Source organism: Amia ocellicauda, chromosome 10, assembly GCF_036373705.1.
Source record: "Amia ocellicauda isolate fAmiCal2 chromosome 10, fAmiCal2.hap1, whole genome shotgun sequence".
Taxonomy (NCBI): Eukaryota; Metazoa; Chordata; class Actinopteri; order Amiiformes; family Amiidae; genus Amia; species Amia ocellicauda.
Genome location: NC_089859.1, coordinates 37,972,908 through 37,992,176, shown reverse-complemented (window position 1 = coordinate 37,992,176; position 19,269 = coordinate 37,972,908). Strand labels below are relative to the sequence as shown.

The 19,269-nt window shown below is 37.8% G+C and overlaps 1 protein-coding gene across 4 annotated transcripts in view; it reads left to right on the top strand.

Annotated features, from left to right (window-relative positions):
- The first annotated feature begins 12,286 nt into the window (after positions 1–12,286).
- atp9b (ATPase phospholipid transporting 9B) overlaps positions 12,287–19,269 on the top strand; it is a 234,371-nt gene continuing 227,388 nt past the window's right edge. For all 4 annotated transcript variants that reach the window (XM_066716058.1, XM_066716057.1, XM_066716056.1 and 1 more), the window contains exon 1: positions 12,287–12,386. In XM_066716058.1, the coding sequence (XP_066572155.1) occupies positions 12,307–12,386 (80 nt within the window). In that variant the 5' untranslated portion in view covers positions 12,287–12,306. The remainder of the gene's footprint in view (positions 12,387–19,269) is intronic.

Sequence of the window (19,269 nt, the reverse complement as noted above, 5' to 3'; positions counted from 1 at the left end):
TACCCGAGTGACGCGTTGACTTTACCAATTGATGATTGGCTCTTTTATTTAGAAGGCAGGACTTTTTCCGCCATATCGGTGTTTGACAGATGACGTAAACCAAAGTGCATTATGACGCGATTTTTGAGATATCGTGGTTGGAGTTAATTTGCTTTGTATCTAAATCTATGGCAGACATGTCTCAGAGCACAATGACAGCAGATTAGTAATGCTAACGTCAGTGGCCTGGCACTGACCGAGCAGGTCCTTATTATAGTTCAAAAGGGCAAACAGTGGAAGTCATCGTATTATGCAGATACACAAAAACTGCAAAGCTGCAAAGTCGCGTTTGTCCTCCGCCACTGTGACAGCAAGTGGACGTTTGAACTGAAATAATGAGTGGATTATACATGCGCTTTCAATTAGCAAGAGGAGCAACATGGATGTTATTTTACCAGCTTTCTTGGCAAGGAGGATGGACTGTATGCATCACGGTCAGGTACAGGAGAGAAGATACTAGTGTTGCATTAGGTAAGACACAAAGTTTTGTTAATAGTGATTAGCTGTGGGATCTGTGCCGATCAAGTTCAATCGGGTGTGTGTCCCAGCCGGGTCCAGGTCCAGATTTCAAATAATAGTCGGGTCTGAGTAGGGTCCGGGTAGAACATTTTCGGCATTTCTCGGTTCTGCACGGGTCCGGGTCCAAACTTTCAAATAATAGACGGGTCCAGGTCGGGTCCGGGTAGCACATTTCCGGGTCTCTTTGGGTTCGGGCACATATTTTTGGACCCGTGAAGACCTCTACATGGCAGCCAATGAAATTTGCCGCATGTTACACATTTTCTGCACAATGGAATACAGTACACACATGAAACTCTATACATATGTTCATGCCCTTGCCTTGAACCTACAACCAGAAAATGAATTTTATGGGGTACATATGGGGTTTATGGGGTTAAGCCGCCATACTGGATTTTACATTTTTCCGCATAAGCATATTAAAATGGCTACTGCTCCGGAACTATAAAACCTAGTGTCCTGAAACTTTGCATATGTTACATAGATACTGCTATCTGTCAAATTAGGAAAAGGCAAGTGACTGTGTGCAGAAGCAAAATTTGCATATTTTCAATGCATGTCATTTGACCCCAGAAATAACTCATAAGACAATCAAAAACTCACCACAATTGGTACAATAATAAAGGGTAATGTTATGCTTGTTTGTGGTGAGTTTCGTCACCATTGGTGATGCAGCGTGGCAGTAAATATCTACAGAATCGTATGGCCTAATGTGCTTCAATTTTCAGGGAGTTACACTAGTACAAAGATTTGTCAAAGTTGATGAAGCCGAGTAGATAGGACACAAAGAGGAAATTAATATAACCAACAGTGATACCTGTGTTTCTCAAAATAACTGCATTCATTATTATTTTTTAAATTATTTTCTATGTTAAATATTTCAAGAATTTATTCATCACTAGATAATTTTACATAGGTATTTCAGTATATTATGTGGGGGTATTATATATAAAGGGAGCACCTCAATTTGTCCCCAGCAATTCGTCCACGACAATTCGTCCCCGACCATTCACCCCAGCGATAATTGGTCCCGCTGATAATTTGTCCCGCTGATAATCAGTCCCCATGATAATTGGTCCCGCTGATAATTGGTCCACACGGCAATTGGTCCCGTTGATAATCGGTCCCCATGGCAATTCGTCCCCATCATACGTTCTTCACATGAGCATTTGTAACCATGAGTGCATTCACTTATTGTAGAGCCATCGAACATACAAACATTACATTTTTATATATATACATACATACATACACACACACATACAATTTATTTGAGACTAACACCAATAGCTCAAATCATAAATAACCAATCTGGACAGTTGGCTAAAGTAGTATACTACTTGTTTCACAGTTAAGCTAAGATGTCTTGTGGTGTAATGGTTTAAGTAATGCACTATAGGCCAAATGTTCTGAGATCAAAACCAAGCAAGGCACTGCTATTTCTTAGGTTAGGTTTTCAGGTAGTGTTTTTTTTTTTAAATATATAATTATATATGAACCCTAAATGTTTAAATGTATTTCACTCACATATTAAAAGTTATAACTTCAAAATGTGTTTTTTTGTTTGTTTTGTTTTTGGATTTGAACAGTATCTGAATAGAACAATAGAAGGCAATTATTAAGGCTTTTATGCCTCATCTTAAATTAGGATTCTATTACAACAACAACAAACGTAACAAATATCAATCAAATAATAATAATAATAATAATAATAATAATCCAAATATAAACTGAATTGAATACGAAAAAAATGTAATATAGTTTATTACACGTATATATATACATGAACTGTACATCAATGTATGCTATTAGTTCAACACACCGCTCTGACATAAACATTATGCAAAGTCACGTGATTTTTACAGTCAATAATAAGCCAGAAGTGATCTCAAAGTGACTCAGCTAGTTGGAAGGAAGAGGTGAGGGTCGTTTTTAACTTGTAGCTACGTATTTTATTTTATTATGGAACATTTTTATATATGTAATTTATTTTGCTCTTTGGTTTTGTTTTTACTTTTGTGCACCTTAAAAAACGTGCCTCTTGGCTCCCTCCACCGGTGACATTATTGAAAGATACTTACTTTTAAAATGTTAAATTGTGAGCAACTCCACGCAGGAATTCTTCAGTGGTTCGACCAGCATACGCACGGACGATGGATTCAATTCGCTGGTTTGTGTCCCGGTACGTTCTTCTCTGTACTTGGGGAGGATTCCCAGCCACCAGCTGTTCAAATTCACCATCCCGCTTCCTCTGCATTTTTTGAAGACCGCTAATGAACCGCCATATGGTAGGGTGCGCCATTCCCAGAATGGACTGGATGCTGCAGTGCCAGGCCTCCACAACATTATTTGTTCTGGCTTGGTGATCCAGAACACGCTGGTGCACATTCCACTGCTCAATGGGAAACAATGGAGTCTGACGCCGGTCTCCTCTCCAATTGGGTCTTCCAATTAAGTTATCTTCAAAGTAATTTAAAATTGGCTGGAGTTCCTGTGGCCACAGTTCAGCTGGGTGATTGGTAACTTCTTCAAACTTTTGTTCGATGTCTTTGGGGGCAAGAATGCAAACGGTGGGATCATTTTGCATTTGAGCTCAAAGTCTGGATTAATTTGATATTGCTGCTGTAGACCACTTGCTTGGATACGTCTCCAGATACACTGAGCTAAATGAAAGAAGCATTCGTAGGTTGTACTGTGTGGGAAGATTCGCTGGAATGCTATGAAAGCAGCTCTTTCGAAGTCGGTCATCACTGATCGTGGATTCAAGTTGGGCCGGAGCTCCTTGACTTTTTGTAAGAGACGCATGTATGTCTGGTTTCTTCGATGGGACAGAAGAGCATAGACTGCGGGAAACACCTTCTCGTGTCTTCTTGCATGGATTGTGTACAGCTGATCAAAGAGTGGTGGTGCAGCAGTAAAAGTGCCATCTGCATACCATTCATCTGATGCTTCCAGCAAGTCGAGATTGGTAGGTGTTGCAAAGATGAGCATTCTCTCACCAGCAGGAAGTGGTATGGGATCTTCTGAGCTGTCATAAACCAGGAACAGCTGCTCGTTGTTGTTTTCTGTATACAACTCAAACAGTGTTGCAGGGTTTGCTGGAGCTGCTGCTGTTCGAACTCTGGCTCGTTGGACTACTCGTTTCAGGTTGGTGTCTTTCAGTCTTCCTTCGGTAGCTTGAGCAATTCCTGTTTTTGCAAAATTCAAACTTGAACTGTACTTGACTGAGTAGTAGTAGCCATATGTTTTGCTTTATTTGCAACTTGTATTTCTTGTACTCTGGATTTAGTGCTGGCATGTGTGTGACAATTGAAACGGTTGATGATTTGCCCATCTAATGTATGTATTCTTGCATTACAAGACTTTTGTTTCTTTTTGTATTCTTCACAGTACCTTCACTTCTTCTTTTTGGCGACAGTACACATAGTTTTCTTCATCCACATACTTTCTTTTGCCTTTCTCTGATAGAACTATTGCATCCATTCTGCTTTTTGATTGTGCCTTTCTCCCGCCAATAATTTAACCTTTGCACTTTGCACAGACCAGACATTCTGAGTTACAGCCTAATGTTTATGTTATCATTGTTTTGCTTATGCACTGTATTTTCAAAAAAGATAACAATAAAAATCTATCATTACCTAAATATCTCTTCGTATATGATCTGTACAGATCATAAAATGATTTATTTTTGTATAATGTTGTTCGAGTTACCTTATACAATATTTTATGTTAATAGCTTACTCACGTACATCGGTAAGGCAAAATTTTGTAGGATTATTACAAACCTGGTAATACAGGAAACCTGCTACATGATACCACACTAAAAGTATTGAGGAGGCTGGATATTGGAAGATGTATTTTTTATTTTATTGTTTTAGGTAGGCTAAGCATTCGTAATGTTTGTATGTTCGATGGCTCTACAATAAGTGAATGCACTCATGGTTACAAATGCTCATGTGGAGAACGTATGATGGGGACAAATTGCCGTGGGGACCGATTATCAGCGGGACCAATTGCCGTGGGGACCGACTATCAGCGGGACCAATTATCGTGGGGACCGATTATTAGCGGGACCAATTATCGCCGGGGGCGAATGTTCGGGAACGAATTGTCGTGGGACGAATTGCCGGGGACGAATTGTCATGGACCCATTATATAAATAAAGACGGGTGACAAATTAAAGGAAAAAACAACAAAGTGTCTCAGTAAGGTTTTGGCCCACCACAAGCCCCCAGAACAGCTTCAATGCTCTTGGCATAGATTCTACAATTCTCTGGAACTCTACTAGAGGGATAGAAGACCATTCTTCAAAAATATATTCTCTCATTTGGTGTTTTGATGATGTTGGTGGAGAGTGCCGGTCCAACATGTCAGTCCAAAATCTCCCATAGGTGTTCAATTGGGTTGAGATCTGGGGACTGTGAAGGCCATAGCATATGATTCACATCCTTTTCATACTCATCAAACCAGTCAGCGACCCCTCATGCCCTGTGGATGGAAAATGGAAAATGAGGAAAACAGAGCATAACAGAGCCTACGGACCCCCCTCACTGTAGGGGTCAAACAGTCAGGCCTGTACTGTTCTCTTGGTGTCGATACACATGTACTTGCCCACTTGTCGAGAACACTAGCCAGTTGAGCAGTCTTTGTGACTGAAGCTCCTGCCATTCGTGCCCCAATAATGACCCCTCTTACAAAGTCACTTAGATCCTTTCCTCTTGCCATCTTAATCCAAAATCAAGGTCAACTGGGCCTGCTCAGCATTTTTATACATGCCACGGAGAATGATAGGATGTTAACTGCTTAATTGTATCATGCAGTACACCTCTTTGGAGGCATCTGCATTCATTACGTTATTCAGGTTTTTCCTTTGTCATCCGTCTGTGTATATATATATATATATATATATATATACATATATATATATATATAATGATGAAGTGAAGGACAGTGCAGTGATAGACCGCCCCGTGAGGCTATGGCACTCCCTGGACCCAGGTGAAGGCAATTTACCCATAGCAGCAACTGACACAGTGGTTTAAGGACACTAAAAGGAAGCTGAACAACAACAAAAGAAAACCAATTTATGCAGTGTTTTAAGGCCTCGAAAAATATGCTCCAGGAAAACACTGCAGCCTTCAGCTCCATGCTTCAGAGAGGGATGTCCAGGTGATGTCCTCTATGCCAGTGGAGGAAATGTCTGTGATGAGCCCCAAACAGAAGGCAGAACAGAAACAACAGCTCATCCAGCACGAGAGGGTAAAGCTGACCCCTGAAAAGGAGAGGGGAGAGCCACAAGAAGTCCCTGTGCTGGAAAGAAGGGAGCTGTTCTTTGTCCACCCAACTGAGGGAGCAGGATCACAACTGTCTTTGGAATTTGAAGACAAGGAGCTGCTGATGCTTGCAGAACCTGAACCGCAAGAAGAATCTGTAACCTTTATTAAGCTCGAATGGGGGGAAAGTTACCTCTCCCCAAATTCGACTACGAAAAGGAGGAAGAGTGGCCAACAGGCTCCACTACAGCAGGAGTGGGAGGAGCAGCTATTCCTCACGGAGACCTCCTGCAAAGAAGAAGGCCACAGCGAGGAAGAGGAGTGGTCCTATTTGCCAGAGCTAGAGTCAGAGATTGAAGCATTCCTCTCAGGGATGGAAGGGGAGGATAAGGAGCTGCCTGCGTGGGCAGGCATCGGGGCACGGGAGGAATCAGAAGTGATGCTCCCTGAACTGGAGAGCCCTACGTGATTGCTGTGGGAGGGGGTTCTGCCATGTCCCCGACCTCTGCCCCTGATTGGCTGTTTGGCGCTGCTGTCTGTCTTCACATATTTAAGGTATCCTGTTATATAACAAAGTTATATGAAAATAAGTTAAAACCTTGTCCATTTAAGTTGGAATTGTTCAGGCACTATCAGAGATTCAAAATTAATGATCATTGTTCTGATGCGGTTGGCTATGAAGCTATAAATCTCTGTTGACTGTGGCTAATTTGTTACAACAATGGAAGTGGTTGGATGAGGCTTTACTGGCTGCTGCAGTCATTTAGATGATCAAGGAACTACTTATGAGTGATCAACTCATGTAGATCATGAAGATCACTGCATTATGTCAAGACTCCAGACAATGAAATTCAAACAAGGCCCAACTAACCCCTGCTGATAGACTTGGTGTGAAATGGTCTAAGAGTATGGAACAAGAGTGTAAATAGAAATTGGTGAATGTCCTCATTATTAACCCTCAGTGGACAAATTGGGTTCATGTAATACAAAGTTAATTTATTTTTAATGAAACGATTTGAGAGACATTTCTGCTGCTTAGCTGAGATTCTGCTGAAAAGAGACATGTTTGGTCTGTTTCGATTCCGTCTTTGCTGACTTCTGCAATCCAATGATCAACTGCAGAACATGGGGATGGCATTGTCCAATAGAAAGGATGTTACTATGGTCCATCCTCAGCCATAGAGATCTTATATTTTTGTAGCCTCTGGGACCCTCTGAAAGCCCTGGAACTCAGCTGATTAGACAAGTTTCAGATTACGCACTGCTGAGAGTGCACAGGACAGAGAGAGAGAGAAACAGACTTTTACATTGTAGCTTATAAACAATATACTTTTTCTATAAACTAATGTTTTTGGTAGTTATGGATTCAGAACAACTTCAGATAAAAGTGTTCTGATGTGCATGTTGTGACATGATGTGGGGTGTGGCGTTGTGTCAGTCCTGGATCGTAGGGAAAATGGAAAAGAAAGCCTTTTTGTTTGAAAAAAAGGCAAAACAAACATCTAGGGCTAGATATCTGTAAGGTTTGCGCACCGCACAATTATTAAAATTATCATTATTTCCCATATTCAAAACCTTTTACTTTTATTTGTATGCAAGGTGCAAAGTGGTGGTAGTGGCTGAAATTGTGCACTTTAAGCACTGTATTTTCAAAAGATAAAACCAAAAAGGATGGAAATCAAAAGGGATATGGTGGCTACACAGCTGTTTTGGACACGCAGCAGCAGTAATGTACATAATAAGATTGTTTGAGTTTGAGACAACCTCCATACATACAGACAATTATGGGTATTGGCTAATATGTATTACTACTAAGTCCCCAATATTGTGTTTGTACAGCAATACTACACATTTGAGCCTCGTTGTTTGCCCTGTCAGGACAATGGCATAGAGGTGTGTACTTCCATATTACCGAAGAGGTCTGCATTCGGGATGTGTCCAGACTCGAGTGCACTGCACAGTGTGGACTGATGCCAGATGTGATTTCTAATTATATATATATATATATATATATATATATATATATATATATATATATATATCATGTGTGTATACACAAATAACAGAATGTGAAATGTGGCACTCACCTGTCCAACACACTGCCTTTATTCATCCACCTGCAGAGTACTGTTCCTTTAATGCCTTGCATGGCTTATTAACATATGGTAATGACTCTGTAATTGGAAACATGATGTAACCCCTCAAAATATTGTATATTAAGGTTAAGGTATGGATTATGATTTAATGACAAGGGACATCTCATTACTCTTAAAGGGAACCCACATAAAGAGGAGTTACAATGAGATACAAAAGTATTCCGGGTAGACATTAAACATGCATAGCGCAATCAAATTTTAATTGTGTGAAAGCCTTAATTAGACTGAATATACCAGTTCTTGTGTGATGTTTGTGCGACGCATTCATCCAACAACTGTGTAAAACTGTTTCATCAGTGGGAATAACAGCTCACTGTGGAGTGGTGCATGCGGGTTTGCATGACACAGGAAAACAATGCTATAGATTTAGTTCGCATGAGAAAGGTACCATGAAATGCCTGTCAGGACAATCCCTCCCAGGACTCAAACATCACTTCATTCTGATTGGCCAGGAGGAATTGAATTACGATTGGCTCTCATTCCCACCCTGCTATTGGCTGCTGGAATCACCTTCTGTTTTAAATGTTTTTGGTGGACTCCACATCATTACTACCGGGTAGACGAAGATTATAAACTGCCGTTTTAGACAAAAGTAGTTAATTATATACATTTGTAACCATGCTAAAATCACTAGCATGATTACACACACCAACGTACACTTTGTAAATTATTCTTCCTTAAACTACATCTAATATTACTGCTTTAATACTGAATGTAAAATTAATTTTAAAAACCCATGTGACACATGTCAGAGTAAAGTTAAAATTAGAAACATAAGACAGTTTACAAACGAGAAGCCATTGGACCCATTGTTTGCTCATTGGTGTCCGCCAATAACTTAATGATACGAGGATCAAATCAATTAAAGAGAATGCATTTTTGTTTGACCAAATAAACAGATTACATAAACACAAACATATAACAGTATCCCTGTCAATACAAGATGCGTTACAATATCCCTGTCAGGACAAGATGCGTTACAATATCCCTGTCAGGACAAGATGCGTTACGCAAAGATTTGCACCATGTTTGAATATCTCCTTTCCTGGCCAAGTCGCATATTTTTTGCACAACACACATTTTGTATAAAAATTGCATAAAGTCTGAATATCGGGCCCTAGTCCTGTTTGGGCACTAACTGCACTTAGGGAGTCCCTTCCCAAGCTTGCATCACTAAGTGAATTACCAAGTAAACACCAGCAACACACAGGTTCGGCAGGTGATGATTACAGCCAGTTTGTTGTTGGGGTCCAGTCCATGGTCAATAACCAAAAATGGGTCAAAGCAGGTAATCACAAAACACAATAAACTTCTCACTACTCCTCTGTTCAACTAACGCATTTCCCCTCAGGTAGGCTTACACTGCCTCGACTTCCAGGTGCTGGTGCTTTAAATAGCATTGACGTGATGTATAACTGGTGTGTGCGCCAGCTCTGGTTGTCATGTAGTAAGGGGAACACTTTCCTGTCAGAGCTGTAGATAGGCAAATGAGGAAGGTGTGTCTGACGTATAAATCTCCCATTATACAATACACAATGTATAATATTCTTATAAAGCAGTATTTGAGTGGAAAATGTGGAATAAAGTAAAAAAAACTAACAGAATTAGATATTTTTTGTCCAGCAATGGAAAACAGAAACTGATCCAGATGTAGCACCCTCTCTGCCCATATTTACTCCTGTCAGGTCCCCAGGGGTGCAACTGAACAAAACAAAGACAAAAACAAAAACAAAGTCCACTGGATCACAGGCAGACCATTCACACACCTGTGCCAATTGCCCCTCTGGACACAGCAAATGCTCAACATAGGCCTGCTGATATGGGAAGGTACTGTGAGCTCTGCAAGGTCAGAAACATATATAACAAGACTCCTTTGCATGCCAGGTGCCCCTCTGCAGCTCCCTGGAGAGGCCCTGCTTTGCTCAGTGGCATGTCTGAGGGACCTGAATATCTGTATTATTTTTATATCAGTGCATTATTTCAGTATTATGTATATAGTTTCTTGAAAAGCAATGCATATTTGAATACTTAAGGCTTTGAAGAGCATGTTCTTAGTGGAAAAACTTTTCACTATTACTATGTGTTGTGTGAAATCAATAATAGATCAATAATATTGTCTTATAAGTACAATACACATGACAAATGCTGTTTGCAGAGGTTGTTCTGAAACAATAGATATAAAAAACATTGTGGTTCATAAGCAAATGCATATTATTGTTTATCAGCTAGAATTTAAAAGTAGTGAAAACCGCAAAAATGGTCTCAGTCCTCTGAGAGTTAAATTCATGTACACAGAGCTTTAGTATCGATTAATATTATTGTTATTATTCCATATTATTCACTACTACATACCTACATTATTTCGCTATAACATTTTCTATAGTATACTGTAGTAGCTTGTGATATATTATAGTACACTTGTATACTATAGTATACTGTAGTAGCATATGTAATACTATAGTACACATCTGAATACTGTACTACAGTTCTACAGGGCCCCGTGCAAACTCGATTCGTGGGCGTCAGACTCCGATCATAAACAATAGGCTATCAATGTGATAAACTGTGGTTGTAGGGCTATGGCAAGCCAAATTATCATTTAGAGATATCTCTAAATGCATTTAAAGATATCTTAAAATATTTAAAGATATCTCTAAATAATTTAATGATATCTATAAATGATTTAGAGATATCTGCAAATGATTTAGAGATATCTAAATAAGGTGCTTTTTAAAGATATCTGTAAATGATTTGCAGATATCTCTAAATGATTTGAAGATATCTCTAAATCATTTAAAGATATCTGCAAATCATTTAGAGATATCTGCAAATCATTTACGGATATCTTCAAATAACATCCTGTACATTTAGAGATATCTGCAAATCATTTCAAGATATCTTCAAATGACTTCCTGCATTTTGTCTGAGATTATCACTTCCTGTTTCCTTATTCCGTTACATAGAAATAAATGACCAAGTTAACAAGATGTGATAATCTTGGGCTACATACAGGAAGTCATTTGAAGATATCTCTAAATGATTTGCAGATATCTTTAAATGATTTAGAGATATCTGCAAACGATTTAGAGATATCTCTAAATGATAATTTGGCTTGCCATAGTAGGGCTGCTTATTCATACACTTCATTGTTCTTTCTAACGCTGTTATGCCACAACCACGACCCGTTTCTGCTAGGGGCGTGTTCTAGCCGTACAGGTCCGCTTCAATGGTCAACAGCTTGAGAGCGCTGATTGGACAGACGGAGAGACTCAGCTGACAGTGAGAGCGTGTCACAGTAGTGATGGGCAGTTTGAATAATTACTCGATTAATTTGATTCAGTTCAGTTTGGTTAATCGATTCAATTAGTTAATTCCATTCACTGATCCAATGACACGAAAACAACCAATGCAGACCGACACAGTATTGTTAGATAGATTTATTTAAACCGTAAAGAACGAGGCGTTCACAAACTCACAAAAGCGAGGAAAAAGCTGTATTTGGTTCACTGGGTCATATATATAGCTGTGACAAATATATATTTAGAGTCCTGGAGATAACAGTTTGAATCTTAATATATATATATATATATATATATATATATATATATATATATATATATATATATATATATATATATAAGATTCCATTTAGATGTGTTGGATAAATAGGCCTAATGTTAATGCTTCAAACAATGATTTACTCAAATGCATATATATATAGTAAGGAGCGATAGTATCATTAAGATGGGGAGCAAGTAAATGCTATCTTAAAAATGCATTACAATTTGAGTGCCATATTGCCCAAAATAAAGGTTGAAGAGTTACAGATTATGTTTAATCTTGTCATCTTCAATACGATCTTCGTCATTTTTTTAATCTCTTGGATTCATTCTATTAATCTTTAAAGTTTCTTTTGAATATATAAACACTTGCATGGCAGCCTGTTTCCATGAATGTATTTGAGTTATAGTAGTCATCGCATTATATTGGATAGCATTGAGTAGTAACTCACTTTACAAAACATGTTTTTATTTATTTTGTTAAATTTGCAACTGATCCCACCACGAGTTATACTTTTGATTTGAACAATACAGACGCACACAGAACAAAAGGGGACCATCACTACAGGCGTTGTTACACTAACAGCTATGCCTGGTGCATGCTTTGACTGCGCAACATTTTCGTCATTCTCCTGCTGTCAGCCCAGGTGTTGCGCCGCTCCAGCACCACCTGCCTCCACTGAGCTCCCAATCAGCTGACAGCCACGTGACAGCTCTGGGGCCTCACCATGACGTCACTCTGTATACAGTCCAGCCAAGATGGCTGACAGCATCCCACTGCACCTGGTGCGGAAGAACTCGAAAAAAATCGCCTATTACAACTCCGGGAGACACACCAGGTACTGGGCAATAGCGATTTCTTTTGATACAAGAGGCGATACATGGCTAATGTGGGAGGGGGCCCAAATACTTCAAAAATATGTGTGCGTGAACGACGCAGAAGCATTGATGTTCTACCTCAGGCTAGTTTGCGTGTAGCAATCCAGAAATAATGTTACAGCCATTTCAAACTAAAACGGAATTAACCCGAACTAAATAAAGAATACGCAACTATTGGGCTGTTACAGTATTTAGATACAAATGACAGATTATGTATTCTACTAAACAACAATGTCCAATTTAGTCTGTACACACACCAAATCCCTGGGCCAGATAGATGATTCTTCGTGTTGGTTAAAGTAAATATAAACAGAAAACATGAATGCTGCTCGAAAACATGGAACAGTTTTTGGAAAAATAAACAAATTTGCTTGTGGGTGGTACTCCGTTAACATGGTATGGACGAGGAAGTGAAATAAGCACATGACTAACTAATTAGTCATTTGACTAAAACATCAGCTGTATAAGCTAGTAACTTGATGTTCAACTTAATTACGACAGGCTTTAACGTAGTTAAATAAAGTACAAATACATTTTTATAATGCATTACAGTTGTTAAGTTATACCCTGATTACACCGTTTTGTCTTGTTTAGAATGGATATTAAAAGTATTTTGCCAATATTAGTTTTCTTATTTACTTAAGTTATAATTGTACTATTTTTTATTTTCTGTAAATTTACAAAAGCATAAACTGGATGAAGAAAATTATTTTAAAATTTCAAAGGTGCAAATCCAGTAATCCAATGTTTGGTGAAGTAAAATCTAGTTAATATTTGGACTTAAATTTGGTTTATTTGGATTGTGGAGCAAACTCTGCACTGGAGCATTTAAAAGTGGTAGTTTTGCAGGTGCACTTTGGCATAAACAAAGTAACTTTGTTTGGCCAATGCTGGCCTGTGATTATGGGAATGTCTAGCCTAAATATAAAGTATAGGGAACTTTGAAAATTGGCCTATACCATAAAAAACAAGAATGCTGCACAGTGTAATAATGTCTCTATTTTCATATTTCACTTACAGATTGGATATTCACATATAGTGAATATTAAATGATTGCGACTTACATAGCACAGAATGGAGCAGTTTTGATGAATGCTTATTCATATGTGTTCATTTCAAGTTGAGAAATTTAAAAACGGTTGCCAGATTGCAACAGTTCAATCTAAGCAATACATTTGATAATGTTAGTAATGGATGCAACACAACACAACACAACAACTCCAAATGCTCCTAACCGAATTAGATAGATTTGACAGAAAACAGCTTAGTTAATTGAATACCATTTTCCTAAAACAGCTTGTAATACATACATTGATACACATTTCAAAATAGTTGTAATAGACCTTTTTTGAAGTAGAAAAACAGGAACAAGACAATGACAGCCCAAAACTTTATCTTTGGACATATTTAGCTCTTCACAAAACAAAAAGAAAATATATATAATTTTAATCACTAATGTTCATTCAAGTTCATTGTACCTGATGAAGTAGACAGTCACATGTGTATACACCTTCCTAAACAATGAACACAAATGGAAAACATAAGTATAGTGTAGGCCTTCATCAGTCACTATTATGCTACAAGACAAATCATGTACAAATAATCTTGCATAACCCAAAAATAAAATACATTGAAGAAATACTTCAAATTTAATTGAAAATTAATGTTACTTAGCCTAAATGCTGGGATGTACAACAGATATTTTGAAAGTGGGATTTGTGTACAATGCCTATTGCTTATTAAGCCTGCTTAAAACTCAATCTAAAGTGGATTTATATATTTTGAATGAGATCTGTGTTCATTTTAACTGTCTCTCTAAATGGAAACTGTTTCCATTTCATTGCTTAAAGACTAATTTTAATTTGCAATATCTTTTTCTCCACCTCCTCTCTCTGATGCAAAACACTTGAACTTGTTTGCTTGCACTTCAATGTGGGAAAGACATTTAAAGTTTTAGGCCTATGCGCCGTAAAGTAGGATTATATGTAGGGTACACTTAAACAGGGTTTACTGAATGCAAGTGTTTTTGGAATTTAGTTAAACATGATACATTTGGTTACTGTTCTGGCAAAGTCTCTTTTCAGGGGCTAGAATTTTACTCTATAAATGAAATAAAACTTACAAGATGAAAAATATAATGAGATTTCCAGATTCTAACAGGTGCTAGATTTAGTAATGGTGTTGGAGGAACTATTTTTGATAAGATTAAATGCCTTTATTTAGTAAATTATGATCTAACAATATCCATAGTCACCTGATGTAGTGAATATATTGTTTCTAAATGTGCAACATTTTCCCATTCTGCTATGTCTACTTTACAATATCCGTTTAAGCCATTGTGTGTTACTGTCAGCTTTTGGATATTGAGTGTTCCCCCTCCCTCTATATTAAGGGTACAATATCAGGTTCTGTCAGTCAGGTGTGTGCTTAATGTATTCCACTCTTTGAAAGGTTCTTAGGAGCAAGGTCATAAATACTTCCATTGATCGTACAACAGGGCCAATAGATGATGGAGGGATGAAATGCTACAAAACTAAATCCACCTGGACAGTATCTTCTGTTAATCACCCTTGGATTTTAGATAGGTGCTTTCAATCTGAAACACTTTTTGTTTGTCCATTTTGTTGGTTTGTTTGTTAGTTTTGTTCTAAAAATAATGCAGTATCAGAAGTACCAGAATTTCCTGGCCCGATATGAGAAGAAAAATAAGTAAATACATATGTAGTAATATGATGTTGCACATAGATGTTCAATTAGGTGTATGCTTCAAGCATTGTGCAAGGCTAGATTGAGCCTATATTTTTAAAAAGTGAGAAGAGAATCTACAGACCTTTTTTTTAATCCATTCTTCCCTACTGTTCATTCACTCTTTTGAAGAGCTGAACTGTTTATGTGCAGGACTTAGCATTAATGTAGGCTACATTGAGCATAAGATCCAACTTCTTAATTTGTGTTGATTCTTGAGTTTTTTGTGTGCAGGAAAAATGCATGCAGATTCCGTCACTAATAATATATCTAGTTGGTCCCTTTTTAAAACTCAAATCTAATTTGCCGTGTAACCACAGAAAATGTGTTACATTTGCTTCAGTGATTTTATAGTGAAAGGCCTACTTAATATTAACATTGTAGTATTAACATAGTAAACCAGGTTCATATACAGTTATTTGAGTACCATGTTTTTGACTCCTACATTTTAACTATTGTGAGCTTATAAATGAATAAAGCTCACAACAGATAACATGTAGGAGTGCAGGAGAAGAATACATTATTATAACTTAGTAAATGGAAAATAATAAAACATAGTAAGAGAGAATTTAAATATACTTGAAAATGAAAGAAAACAATGCTAGGAATATCCAGTGTTTACACTAGCCTTACCAAGTTATTTAAACACCTGCCCAGCTCATCATTGTTCTTTGATTCATTGGAATATTACCAGATGGATGCCTATTAACTGTGCAACAGAGTAGTGTTAATTCAATCCCTAGACCTGGACTTTATTTAATTGAATGAAACGCATTTACCTGGTGACTCCAGTATTGGTATGGAGGACTTTTCTTAGTTTGGTTATAATAGAAATTTAATTTTTTGTTAAGAATAAAATAAACACTTTAAAGTTAATGTGGTGGACAGATCAATGGATGGAATATTTTGTTTAGGATTTGAATACAGAGTGACAATAATGTTTTGTCATTTTTTCGTATTTCCTATCCCCAGAAGGGTCCGCTAGGGGTTGGGACTCAGTTGCTTTCTTTAGTCATTTATTGGCACGGGTGTCTTACCAATAATTGTTTTAGATACAGACAGGGGATCTCACTGAATTCCTTAAAGGCTCAAAGTGCTGCATTTTAAATGGCAGTGGAAAACCTGGAAAAACACCCCCTTTAGTGATTAAGTGCTTGAATATAAATGTATGCTATAGCTTAATGCGATGTCTCCCACGTTCTGATTGTGAGATTAATAAGTAAAATATTATTTGCTCAATCTCTCTAGGGTTGGTATGAGATTGTAACGTACTCTGTCAGTTGTTAGCCAGTTCCTCCTCTTGTTGACAATGTTGGAGGGTGCACTGAACAGTCTCTCACTCTCCACACTGGTGCAAGGGGCGCAGAGGAACTTTGATGCAATAGCAGCCAGAAAGAGAAATCGAGGTTTGTTGATACCCCTGTACTGTAGTGGGTTTTATAGTGCTAGCCTGAATGAACTCAACATGTTCTTTTGCAAGTGCTTAATTATTATTAGGGGGCCAAGCAACGAAGTTGCTGGAACCCTATTGTTATTGTTAGGATTATTATTATTATTAATAATAATAATAATAATAATAATATTATTCATCCGTTATTTTCAAAAGCCTATAAAAACCAAACTAGTTTTTCGCTGCACGAAAAGTCATGAAACTTCATACAGTGATAGATGGCTATGTAGATCTATGCCATATGTAACTTGGTCTACTGGCCATATGTCACTTGGTCTGGTGGCCATACTGGCATAAGTGACATATTTTTGACAATTTACAAAAATGTTCAGTATTGAAGTATGTGAGAATGTTTTGTACTGATTATTACTTGACAGGATTGATACCATAAGCAATATGGAGGTCATAGGTCACACGGGTAGGTGGCCATTTTGAATTTGAAAAAAAAAGAAAACTCACGAAACTTCATAAAATTGTAGAGGCTTATGCAGAGCTATGCCATATGAAATATGGAGGCCCTATGTCACATGGTATGGTGTGCATCTTGGATTTAATGCCAAATTTGGATAATTTTTAAACGCCATCTTTTCTGAAACCGCAGGTCTGATTGCTGTGAAATTTTGTACACATGCCCTTGGCTAGGATGTCCATCAGATATGTTAAAGGCAATATGATTGATGAAACAAGATGGCCGCCATGAGCCAATCAAATTTCAGCAATGGTTAAGTTGCATAAAGTGTCATAAACAGCAGGTTTGAAGTACATTAGAATGTGTTAGAATCAATGGTACTGTGTAGATGTGTACTTGGCCCCCTGCATTGCTGCTTGCAGCTATATTTATTATTATTATTATTATTATTATTATTATTAATAATAATAATAATAATAATAATAATATTATTATTGTTTTTTGGGGAGAAGGAGGCAAAATCATTTGCAGAGAGAGAGGAAGGAAGAGGGGGAGGGGGAGTGAAGAGGGAGGAGAAGGTGGAGTACAGTTTGTGGGGGTTGTTGACAGAGGATTCAAAGAGTGATTTGAAGTAAGGCTTCTTGGCTTAGGTGAGTGAGAAGGAGAATGTGGACAGTAGAGAGCAGTAGAATATGAGGGCAGCTGGGAGTTTTGAGCTCTTAAATTGCTGGTGTTGTAATTTGCAACACTACTGCCACTCCTCAAAACACTTGCATTACAAAGTTTGCAGCTAGCTTGTGTACTGTTGTTTGTCTTGGGTGTAAAATAATTCCATATTGCAGACGTTGTTGAGCTCAATTTACCGCCCACAAGCATGTATCCAGTCTGTGTGCAGAGTCTTTTTGATGATATGACTCATGTGGCTCCATTCACCTACAGCAGGGGTTTTCAAACAGGTTCTGGAGTACCCCCTACCCATCTGCTTTTTGTTCCAACCAAGGTCTTAATTACTTAATTGAATGATATATTGCTTCGTTAGGTCAATTAAGGATTCAATTAAGCAATTAAGACCTCAGTTGGAACACAAACCAGCAGTGTAGGGGGTACTCCAGGTTTGAAAACCACTGACCTAAAGTGAAGACGCATTTGCTCTTCAGAACATCTATAACATAATTAATATTTTCAGAAAAGCTTTTCGTTCCGAATGAACCAGCTCTACAACGACTCATGTCTTTATTATTCTTATTATTATTATTATTTTTGTCATTTAGCAGACGCTCTTATCCAGGGTGACATTTGTACCCATTTATGCAGCTGGGCATTTTACAGGAGCAAAGTGAAGTACCTTGCTCAAGGGTACAACAGCACTGCACCACCCAGGATTTGATCCCACAACTGTGGAGTCATGAGTCTAGAGCCCTAACCACTACTCCACAGTGCTGCCTATGGCACATTATAATGTGCATCGGATTATTATATAGATTCCAAATGCTGAAACCCAATCCCATATTGTTGGCCAGTTTCGGCTAAATTTCCAATGCCAGTATCGGATCGGTGCATCCCTACTTTTAATATCACTTTCAATCTTTTGTGTGACAGCTTGAATAGTGCCAGTCTTGTAAACGGTTATGTTTTAAGTAAGCCATGTTGAGTGCTTTCTACACTAAGTGATATTCACATTAAGTGGATTATATGCAGGGCGTAAGGTCATAATCATATTGTTTATGTTTGTAAGAACATACCCATGCCTGTAAACTGTAAACATACAAACTTATAAAAGTAATGGTTATGCTTAAAGCACATTACAGCATTTTTCATTTAACATGCCAATATTCAAAGAAAAACACTTAACTTTTTTTGTTCAGAAATTGTTCAAATAATTAGTTTTATAATAAGCACAATCTGAACTATTAGACTCTTAACACTAGAAGCGCCAAGCTGGTCAATTTGACCGATTTGGTTATTACAATTACTTAATTACTCTGTATTCCTAAATACACTGCGAATACCCGTTCGTGACTTTTCCTAAGTATATGTGTTAAACATGCCTACAGTGTTTTAGCTGCATAAACGCAAAAATAAATAAGTTATAAACACATTTACCACGAATAGCCATAATCTGGTTATTTTGACCAGTCATTTACATACATAGTAACTCAAATATAATGCATAATCCTGCCTTTCCTTTACAATACAGTCAGTCTGGCGCTCCAGTGTCGATTTCTACCCGTCTACAGTT